Below are 11,988 nucleotides of genomic sequence, written 5' to 3' on the forward strand. Positions count from 1 at the left end.
GCCAGTTACGTTGCACATGTTCGTAGTTCTCCTGCCTATCCGAATCACCATCTTCTTTTCCCACCCACGGCGGTTCATCTCCAGCATTGGCGGCCCAGGTCAGGGCTTCCAGTTGTAGTTCGTGTCCAATCCCTTCTTTCCAAACCAGAGTCTTTGCCTTTACCACCTATACTGGAGGTCCATTCACATATACGTCCATTCACATACACATCCATGCTGTACACCTAAGCTGTGGCTTCACCTGGACCTTTCACATGGCCCTAAGGACTCAGTTAACCCCGCAGCTCTCCGCTGCCTCTTCCTCTCGATTCTTGACATGTACCGACAGCTCAATGGCTGATGCTCACATCAGCTTTGCGTGTGTCCATGGAGGACATATTGATCAACATTCCTTGCCCGATGGCTGCAGTGTTTTCACTGCCGAGCTGGTGGCTCTCTCTCGTATTCTTGAGCACATCCGTTCACACCCTGGGGAGTCGTTTCTTCTGTGTACTGACTCTCGAGCAGCCTACAAGCTATCGACCAGTGCTACCCTCGTCGTCCTTTGGTAGCGACCATCCACGAATCCATCTATGCCCTGGAACGGTCCTGTCATTCAGTGTTGTTTGTCTGGATCCCAGGTCATGTTGGAATCCCAGGCAATGAAGTTGCCGACAGTCTGGCCACACAGGCTATGCGGAAACTGCTTATGGAGATCGGCTTCTCTGCAACTGACCTGTGTTCAGTACTACACTGCAAGGTTTTGTGGCTTTGAGAGACAAAATGACATAACCTCAATATGCACAACAAACTGCGTTCCATTAAGGAGACTACGAATGTGGGCAGTCCTCCACGTGGGCGTCTCGTAGGGACTCTCCACATTGGCCACACTTGGCTGACACTCAGCTACCTCCTGCACTGTGATGATCCACCTCAGTGTTGGTGTGGTGCCTGGTTGACAGTGGCCCATATCTTAGTGAGCTGTCCTTCTTTGGGTGCCCTGTGACGGACTCTTCAGTCACTGGACTCGTTGCCATTAATTTTAGCTGACAATGCCTCATCGGCTAATTTAGTTACACGTTTTGTATGTGAAGGTGGGTTTTATCATTCTATACAGGTTTCAGTGCATGTCCTTTGTCCTTTTGGGTTCTCCACTCTAATGCTTTTAGGGTGGATGTTTTAATGTGTCACAGAGTGGCTGGCTCTTCCTTTTTATTCTTGTGGTTGGCCAGCCATGGTCATCTGCTCTCTTGTTTTTACCCCTTCTACCTGTTTCTTGCTTCTTTTTGTGGTTTTCTTTTCCTGTTTTGTCCATGGTAATGTTGGTTGTCCTTCTGTTGTTTTTCTAGTTCTTCCTTTCTCCTGTTATTGTGTTGTACATCTCCTTTCTTTTCTTCTTTCCCTTGTGTAATTATTTTACTGGGAACAAGGGACCAATGACCTTGCAGTTTGGTCCCTTCCCGTCCCTCTTTTAAACCAAACAACCTCCTTCATGTCTGGAATTGAGGTCCGTTGACAGACATAACAAGCACACATTAGACTTCTTACTAGCTCTCAGCACTGTTACCTTAAGGGGCTCCACAACATGCCTAGCATTGTAGCTTGAGATATATAACAAACCTCTTGCTCTGTGTTCCTGCTTGGATCCTGCTGAAGGGATATCCACTTGTCCACTCACAGACTGATTGAGCAGGGCCATACAGCCAGTTCCCTTATTGATTTTATGCCTCAAGTGACATGAATGCATTACAACCTGCTAGTCATCATTCAGTGTGTGCGCGGTTGTCCTGCATCGGAGTAACTTGGCAGCACAATCCTTATATGAAATAAGTGACACCCGATGTTCCCCAGTCTCTTGTCACCACTACATCCCAAGGCAGCAGCCTGCTGACTACAGCCAACAGTGCCTTCATCTGTTCATGAACTGGGATCAGCTCCTGTTGCGTTCCACACAGCGTGTACTCTCACTTTCCATGCTATCGCTAAAATCTTTTTATTTTATAAAAATATGAAAATGAGCATTTGTGTCATTTAGGCAAGGACTGGAACTAACAATCTTTTCTCCTGCTGGTTCTCGAACAGAGATTGGTGCCTTTAGCAATGGAACATATTGGATATTGGCCTACCAAAAATATATTTGTTGTATTGAAGTTAGTACCTAGCAGTGGACAGACAGACAGACAGACAGACAGACAGAGAGAGAGAGAGAGAGAGAGAGAGAGAGAGAGAGAGAGTATAGAAACAGCTAATCCCCCCAAGGAGTACTTCAAGGCCTAACCAGAGTACAAAGGATGAAGTAGAGTAATGACAGATGGGCTCACCTCGTGGAAAAACTTCTCTCCTGTAGGTGTGTGATACTGATGGAGATGGACTGAAAGGACTCCATACTTATCTTTTAACAAGATTATGCTGAGAGATTTACAGCTTTGCCATTCAGATTTGTCTGAGTGACTCCCCCTACCACTTGGCTGCAGATATCATCTCAAGTCGCAGTGACCTGATTCTTATCTTGCCCAGGCCAAGGAGAAGCATGTTTCACAGTTGACAAGACGTGGCCATGTGGTGCTGAAAGCAGTGAATGTGCATTGTGTGTTGTAGCCCTGGCACTGGGCTGTATGGAATCTTGCCATCTCTGTATCTGAAAACAAAAATTGGTTCCCCTTTTACCTCACCAATACTTTTGAAGCACTTTCCCCAACCCCTATTTGCAACAGGAACATTAGTGTCAATGTCACACTTCAATTTAGTGAGATGATTAGATGTCGTTGCAGTTTACAATTATTTATGATTAATGGTATGCCATGGGGAATCCATTTTAAATAAATTATGTTCCATGGGCTTGTTGTATGCACTTATTTATTCCTCCAGTTGGTAGTACCAAATTAATTTGTATATTTCTGCTGTAACTTTCGGAAGAGTGGATGGCAGCTGCAGTCTAGAGCATCTGGTTTGGAAACAGTTCTAAGAGAGAGAAAGACACTGCTATTGCAGGAGTCCTTTCTTATTTGTGTGGTGGTTTGGAACTGCATGCACGTGGGTGTTTTTTTTTTTTTTTTTTTTTTTTTCCAAGATGATCTTTTTCTCCTTTGCAGTGTCCAGTTTCTCCCTGTTCAAGCTACAGAACTTTGGGTTGTAGGTGTTGCAAAGCAGCCAAGAATTCCTGCTTGCTCCTTATGCAGCAGCTTAGTCATTTTCTTAATTGCATATGTTGACTGACTGACTGATATTTTTGTTGCTGAATGCATTTAATTTTGCTTTCCACAACAGAAAATCAGCAAGTTGATGTCTTCATAAGGGTTTCTTTGAGCATACCTTCGGTCCAAATACTTCTTGGAGATCTTATCATTAAAACGAAAGTGGTTTCAAATATGCCTATTTCAACATTTACATTAAACTTTCTTGTTAATCGTTGCAATTTTTTGAAGTCAAATTTTCATTGAGGATGTAGTTTTCTGTGCAAAACCTTAATTCCATAAGCTTTGAGGTTCATTTGTAAGCCACTACCATTCCTTATTGAATTTCATTGCTGTCTCTTTTTGGCATACAAAACAGTTGGTTATCCTATTTAAAACTTTGCCATGGTTGAAATAAGGCACAAATAGTGATACTGACAGTGAGTATTTCGGCTCAAATTATCATCTCTTTCTGCCAAGATTTCTTATGAGTGCTTCTCTGCTTGTGAGTAAGTTTTTGTGTGGAACATTATATCCAGACACACGGAATAGAACAGTGATATAATTCTAATATAATTAATTGCAGTCGAAAGAGAAAACATAGAATCCACTGTGTGATGTGGTTGTTGAACAGTTAAAAGGCACAAGTCGATAGGCACATAAATAAGAATTTGAACAGTTTAATGAATGTAACTCAGGAACTTGCTGTCTCCCCCAAAGAGTAGATGTCTCTCCCTCCCTCCCTCCCCCCTCCTGTGCTTTAGCTGTTAGCCTGTGTCAAAACCTTGGCTAGGTCTTTATTGCATCAGGAGAGGCTTTGGTCATCATTGTGGCTGCCCAGTTTGTGGAGGAGGGAAACAAATGTGTACAGATGAAACATTTTGCTATGAAATAGTTGATGGCAGCTACTGAAAAGGAATTGTTAATGGTTTCCTTCCAGGAATGGGCTTATTGAGCAAAGGAAGATAGGTTAAATGGATTAAAGTTTTTATGACTATGAAATAGCTGTTTTAGACAAGAAAGAGAGATCAGTGGAACAGAAACAGGTGAGGAGTTTAGGATTCTTAGGGGTGGTATTCCATTACACACAGAAGCTGTGAAATAATGTGGCCCATCAATATGAAACTTAGGCTCCCTCCAACCTCTTGTGATGTCACATCCATGTGAAGGAATGAGGTTCCTATGAATACACAGTACATCTTGTTACAGTTGTGAGCTGGTATGGAGCAAGAACACGGGGCTCTTATTTGGAAATTTTACAGGTCAAATTCCCATCTGGCCATACAATTTAGGGTCCTCTAAATCAAGTAAAACAAATGCCAGAATGGTTTCTTTGGAGGTAGCTGATTTTCTGCCCTGTCATTCCCCAATCAGAGCTTGTGCTCTGCCTCTGTTGACATTGTTGTCAGTGTGACATTAAACCATAATCTTTGTTTTTTTTGTTTCTGTCTCTATAAGTCTAAGGTTAAGGGAGGTACCACAGTTTGTTCTAAAACATGGGATGCTGATTATCAAACTTCCATAATCCTAAATAAACTTAGAATAGTCAAGGAAACTGTAGTTACAGAACTTCCCTTTCCTAGGGGCCTGTCACATAGTCCAGCTTATGCATTAGCCACTCAGTGCTCACTCATAGCTTCATTTTCTGGTGTATAGAACAAGCTCTGTGAGAATGCAGTACTCACTCAGTTATGTCAAATATCTTCAAGGTGTGTACTAACATGCTTTATCTAAGGCGCGAGTTAAACACCTGTCTGTCCGTAATACCAGCAGCTGATGAAACAGCCATCAAATAAGGCTCCTTGGTAACATACTACTGCTACCATATGAGACTGGTGTAATCCTTCAGATGGAAACTGGACCACAGTTCATTGTAAACTATTAACAGAAATAATTATAATGATCCATCCGTTTCATTCACAATACTGCTGTAAGTAGTTTCCGCAAGAGGGCCTCATATTTGTTTATTCCAGCCATGATTGCCTCTTCCTAGAGCATGTGAACCTGTTTACGTCAATTATCTTGATTAGATGCAAAATCATTTGTTGAAACATTTAAATATCAGATTATATAGTCAGTTATAATATTAATTTTGATGAAAGAGTTCACAATGTACATTGCTGTTTGTGAAGAGTGCAACACCGAGAAGGAATTACCAGAATAGTGCCACTCTTGGTGGAAGTGGCAATGGATGTGCAAGCAATATGTGATAAGTTTTGCAGCGAGATGGGGTACACGAGGGCTGAGCAGAGCCCCCTCATTTGTCTGACAGGGTCGGTGTTGCGCCTAGTGTAGTCGGTGCAGAGCTGCCACACAAGGTGGAAACAATACAGTGAGTGCCAGTATGCCTTGTCGATGTCAAAGGTAGCCATATCGGCATGTGAGCGAGTTCGAACGGGTCAGAATGATCAGTCTCCGGGGAACGGGGTTGTCGTACCGTGACATTTCGGCTTGCACAGGGCATGCTCCTACGACAGTGATGTATGTGTGGAAGCAGTGGATAGAGGAAAATTGCACGCAGTGACGAGTGGGAACTGGGCCACGGAATGTGACCACAGCACCGGATGACCATCATTTGTCCATATGGCTATTATGGACCGTACAGTGTCATCCACAGTGTTGGCTTGTCACTGGAGCACTGCTACAGGTGTGAACTTGTCTGCTCAGACGGTTTGTCACCGTCTGCTGCAGGTTGGACAGGTTGCACACATGCCATTACGTCGGCTTCCATTGTCCAGAAACCACAAGCTCCTCCGACTGCAATGGGCACGTGAACACTGTCACTAGGGTGTTGAGTGGCAACATGTAATCTTCACAGATGAGTCCTACTTCAGTGTGTCCTACAGTGGTTGCCACATATGCGTCCGATGGTACCGTGGTGAGAGCAACGTGGAGGGCTGCATTGTGGAGCGGCATAGCAGACAAACACCAGGTGTGATGGTTTTGGGCGCCATTGGTTACAACTGATCTCGCCTCGTATATATTGCGGGCACTTTGAGCAGCAACCGATACCTGATAGAGGTTGTGGAGCCAGAGGTACTTCCCTCCTTCAGGCATCTCCACAGGCCACATTTCAACAGGACAGTGCCCGCCCACATATTGCGAGGAATGTACAGGCCTTCTTTGAAGAGCAACGGGTACCATTGCTTCCCTGGCCTGCACGTTCGCCAGACATGTCACCCGTTGAACATATCTCAGATATAGTTGGTCGGCACTTAGTGCATCACGGTCCTCCAGTAACTGGTGTCATGGATTTGTGGGCTCAGATACAAACTGCGTGGAGGGATATCCCTCAGGAATGTATTCAGAACCTTATTTATTCAATGCCATGGCGTATAGTATAGCAGCTCTAGGGCTCAAAAGACATGCACAGATTTGAAAAGGTAATCATTTGTTACTTGTCATGTACCTACCCTGTAGTATTAAATAAATTGAATTCATGCGTTTCCTTCGTGGTGTTGCAATTTCCACAAACTGTAGTGTATTTTCTTAAAAAATGTGTTCTGTTAGTAACTGAAGAAACTCTTCAAAATTGTTGACTGCAGTTGGGACCATTCATTGCAGCAAAACTTCAGTAGCACAATTTCTTAATGAGTACTTTTGCAGGACCAGCCATCTTAAAATTCCTACATTGCATATGCAGAACAAGAAGTTTCCTGTTTTCTTTTGCCCTTTCCAATCCTATTTTTCTATGCACTATATTCTCCCCAACACTTATTTTACGCGGATAAGGTCGAGAGAAAACATCGATGAAAAATAGCATTCATCCTAGTTAGTCTTTTCTAAAATAGTCAACTAATTCTGCCTCCAAATTCAATGCCATGTCCAGTATTACATTAAGGAAAGCCTTCAATTCTTCTAATCAAACATCACTCCATGAGTGACATGTTGAGTGTTTCATTAAATGAAAAGACATTTTGTACCTTTTCTTTAACCTACATTTTTGTACCATTCACAGTTTCACTAATAAGATTGTCTGTGGAGAAGAGATGGAAATATTCAATTTTCTCCTCCCAATGTTTCAAATGTACTACAAGCTTTGGTATGTGTAATATGATAAGTTTAGGCCATAAATTTCAATTCTACCTAATATGCATCTATCTTCAACAAGACTACATAAGGCATTTCAGACAAAATATTGAACTCCTGTGTGTTGCAACAAATCGGGATAGATGGTGATATAGAGACCGTGGTGAACGGATGTGACATGAAAGAAAATATGAACAGTGTCGAGGGCTTCCTGAAATGACAATTATTCATGACCAGCCAATCACAGAAAACACTTAACAATGCTAGTATGATTAAACAAACTCTGAACAAAAAATGAGTCCTTTAGATAGTACACTGACTTTAAAAGCAAATTCGTGGCAATTTTGGATTTTGGTCAAACACCATGAGGAATAGTGAAACCTTGTTTCTTGTCAGAAAACTGAAACTGACGTGGTCCGACAGTGAATCCAAATGGTTAAACAATAAGTGTAGGCCATGCTAAGCTGCAAAGTTGAGTTAAGAAATAATGTTCAAAAAAATAATTGTTTATAATTTGGCAAATTGTATCAGTGGCTCTTCCTTTTAAGTTATGTACCACTGTGAAAAAAATTCAAATGTGTTGATAGATCACGATCGCTACTTTCCAATTCGAATTTTTTAAACTATTGCCACCACCACTGGCACCGCTGCCAAATTATTATGCTTATGTACCCAGGCTGTCATGCAATTCTTGTACCACAGAATTCACACTACTACTATTAAAAAAACGTGTCTAATTCCTTAAAGCTTGATGGACTACCAATGCTACCTACCAGACCCAAACTTTGCACAGCTTAAGAAATAACAACTATATTGCCTTGAATTTGCTTTTAAAGTCAGTGTACTATCCAAAGGACTCATTTTTTGTTCAGAGTTTTTCTGTGATTTGCTGGTCATGAATAATTGTCATTTCAGGAAGCCCTTGACTCTGTTCACAATTTCTTTCATGTCATATCTGTTAACCACGGTCTCTATATCACCATCTATCCCCATTTGTTGCAATACACAGGAGTTCAGTATTTTGTTTGAAATGCATCATGTAGTCTTCATTGAAGATAGATGCATATTAGGTAGAAATGAAATTTATGGCGTAAACATATCATTTTACACATACCAAAGCTTGTAGTACATTTGAAACATTGGGAGGAGAAAATTCAATCTCAGTTTATACTACAAATTTAATATTGTAAACAAATGATTATTGGAAGTGTGTTATGCAATTGTACATCTGCATGTTGTGAACAGTCTGTGATTTCTTTTTACAGGTCAGGTGAGCATCGTGGGAAATTTTCTATTCGAAATTTTGCTAAAAAACATGGCCTTGGCAACCCAATTGCTGGAAATTTGTACCAGGCTCAGTGGGATGACTATGTTCCCAAATTGTATGAACAGCTTAGTGGAAAATAAATGAATTATGCTGCCTATCACTGGTGCATATTCTGAATGCAAAGCACATTGGGAATTTGTTGTTGTATAAATGGCATATATATGAGCTATAAATATATGTGATTAATTTACTGGTCACACATAAATGCAAAAGTATTCATTGTTGCGGGACTCTTTATTTTTCAGCATTAATTGTTGTTGTATGCGGTTTGGTATTCACAACTACCATTGACAACTCTGTATCTTTAATTACACTTATTGTTATCTTGTCCATTACAATAAATTCAGTCTTCCATTCAAGTATTGCTTTTTTAATCCTTTTTCTCCAACTGCTGGTTATCCTTTGTTCCTTCATTCATTTGGCTGTAACTAGACTTATGTGTGTGTCATGGAAACTGTTTCTGTTGAACAGGACGTGACTTAAATTAATTTGAATCCTGCAATTAGATGTAAAATGTCCCTGACTTCTACATAAATGACCCAAAAAGCTAATAATATTTAAAATTGTGGATCAAAAAGCGAAGAACCAAAAATGTAATCTACATCTACATTTATACTCCGCAAGCCACCCAACGGTGTGTGGCAGAGGGCACTTTACGTGCCACTGTCATTACCTCCCTTTCCTGTGCCAGTCGCATATGGTTCGTGGGAAGAACGACTGTCGGAAAGCCTCCGTGCACACTCGAATCTTTCTAATTTTACATTTGTGATCTCCTCGGGAGGTATAAGTAGAGGGAAGCAACCTCATCCAGAAACGCACCCTCTTGAAACCTGGACAGCAAGCTACACCGCGATACAGAGCACCTCTCTTGTAGAGTCTGCCACTTCAGTTTGCGAAACATCTCCGTGACGCTATCACGCTTACCAAATAACCCTGTGACGAAACGCGCCGCTCTTCTTTGGATCTTCTCTATCTCCTCCGTCAACTCGATCTGGTACGGATCCCACACTAATGAGCAATACTCAAGAATAGGTCGAACGAGTGTTTTGTAAGCCACCTCCTTTGTTGATGGACTAAATTTTCAAAGGACTCTCCCAATGAATCTCAACCTGGTATCCGCCTTACCAACAATTAATGTTATATGATCATTCCACTTCAAATCATTCCGTACGCATACTCCCAGATATTTTACAGAATTAACTGCCATCAGTGTTAGTTCCGCTATCATATAATCATAAAATAAAGGATCCTTCTTTCTATGTATTCACAATACATTGCATTTTTCTATGTTAAGGGTCAGTTGCCACTCCCTGCACCAAGTGCGTATCCGCTGCAGATCTTCCTGCATTTCACTACAATTTTCTAATGCTACAACTTCTCTGTATACTACAGTATCATCCGCGAAAAGCTGCATGGAACTTCCGACACAATCTACTAGGTCATTTATATATATTGTGAAAAGCAATGGTCCCATAACACTCCCCTGTGGCACGCCAGAGGTTACTTTAACGTATGTGGACGTCTCTCCATTGAGAACAACATGCTGTGTTCTGTTTGCTAAAAACTCTTCAATCCGGCCACACAGCTGGTCTGATATTCTGTAGGCTCTTACTTTATCAAGTGACAGTGCGGAACTGTATCGAACGCCTTCTGGGAGTCAAGGAAAATGGCATCTACATGGGAGCCTGTATCTAATACTTTCTGGGTCTCATGAACAAATAAAGTGAGTTGGGTCTCACACGATCTGTTTCTGGAGTCCATGTTGATTCCTACAGAGTAGATTCTGGGTTTCCAGAAATGACATGATACGCAAGCAAGAAACATGTTCTAAAATACTACAACAGATCGATGTCAGAGATATAGGCCTATAGTTTTGCGCATCTGCTCGACGACCCTTCTTGAAGACTGGGACTACCTGTGCTCTTTTCCAATCATTTGGAACCTTCTGTTCCTCTAGAGACATGCAATACACGGCTGTTAGAAGGGGGGCAAGTTCTTTTGCGTACTCTGTGTAGAATCGAATTGGTATCCCGTCAGGTCCAGTGAACTTTCCTCTGTTGAGTGATTCCAGTTGCTCTTCTATTCCTTGGACACTCATTTCGATGTCAGCCATTTTTTCGTTTGTGCGAGGATTTAGAGAAGGAACTGCAGTGCGGTCTTCCTCTGTGAAACAGCTTTGGACAAAGGTGTTTAGTATTTCAGCTTTACGCGTGTCATCCTCTGTTTCAATGCCATCATCATCCCAGAGTGTCTGGATATGTTGTTTCGAGCCACTTACTGACTTAACGTAAGACCAGAACTTCCTAGGATTTTCTGTCAAGTCAGTACATAGAATTTTACTTTCGAATTCACTGAACACTTCACGCTTAGCCCTCCTTATGCTAACTTTGACATTGTTTAGCTTCTGTTTGTCTGAGAGGTTTTGGCTGCGTTTAAATTTGCAGTGAAGCTCTCTTTGCTTTCGCAGTAGTTCCCTAACTTTGTTGTTCAACCACGGTGAGTTTTTACTGTCCCTCACAGTTTTACTCGGCACGCACCTGTCTAAAATGCGTTTTACGATTGCCTTTAACTTTTTCCATAAACACACAACATTGTCGGTGTCGAAACAGAAATTTTCGTTTTGATCTGTTAGGTAGTCAGAAATCTGCCTTCTATTACTCTTGCTAAACAGATAAACCTTCCTCCCTTTTTTTATATTCCTATTAACTTCCATATTCAGGGATGCTGCAACGGCCTTATGATCACTGATTCCCTGTTCTGTGCTTAGTCGAAAAGTTCGGGTCTGTTTATCAGCAGGTCTAAGATGTTAACTCCACGAGTCGGTTCTCTGTTTAATTGCTCGAGGTAATTTTCGGATAGTGCACTCAGTATAATGTCACTCGATGCTCTGTCCCTACCACCCGTCCTGAACATCTGAGTGTCCCAGTCTATATCTGGTAAATTGAAATCTCCACCTAAGACTATAACATGCTGAGAAAATTTATGTGAAATGTATTCCAGATTTTCTCTCAGTTGTTCTGCCACTAATGCTGCTGAGTCGGGAGGTCGGTAAAAGGAGCCAATTATTAACGTAGCTCGGTTGTTGAGTGTAACCTCCACCCATAATAATTCACAGGAACTGTCCACTTCTACTTCACTACAGGATAAACTACTACAAACACGCCACCACTGGTTGCACACAATCTGTCCTTTCTAAACACTGTCTGTGCCTTTGTAAAAATTTCGGCAGAATTTATCTCTTGCTTCAGCCAGCTTTCCTTACCTATGATGATTTCAGGTTCGGTGCTTTCTATCAGCACTTGAAGTTCTGGAATTTTACCAATGCAGCTTCGACAGTTTACAATTACAATACAGATTGCTGCTTGGTCCCCGTATGTCCTGACTTTGCACCGCACCCTTTGAGGCTGTTGCCCTTTCTGTACTTGCCTGAGGCCATCTAACCTAAAAAACCGCCCAGTCCCCGCCACACAACCCCTGCTG

The 11,988-nt window shown here is 41.8% G+C and overlaps 1 protein-coding gene across 5 annotated transcripts in view; it reads left to right on the top strand.

Annotated features, from left to right (window-relative positions):
• Positions 1–8,867, top strand: part of LOC126259351 (protein D3-like) — a 73,262-nt gene extending 64,395 nt beyond the window's left edge. For all 5 annotated transcript variants that reach the window (XM_049956074.1, XM_049956073.1, XM_049956077.1 and 2 more), the window contains exon 6: positions 8,447–8,867. In XM_049956074.1, the coding sequence (XP_049812031.1) occupies positions 8,447–8,588 (142 nt within the window). In that variant the 3' untranslated portion in view covers positions 8,589–8,867. The remainder of the gene's footprint in view (positions 1–8,446) is intronic.
• The last annotated feature ends 3,121 nt before the right edge of the window (positions 8,868–11,988 follow it).

Source organism: Schistocerca nitens, chromosome 5, assembly GCF_023898315.1.
Source record: "Schistocerca nitens isolate TAMUIC-IGC-003100 chromosome 5, iqSchNite1.1, whole genome shotgun sequence".
NCBI lineage: Eukaryota > Metazoa > Arthropoda > Insecta > Orthoptera > Acrididae > Schistocerca > Schistocerca nitens.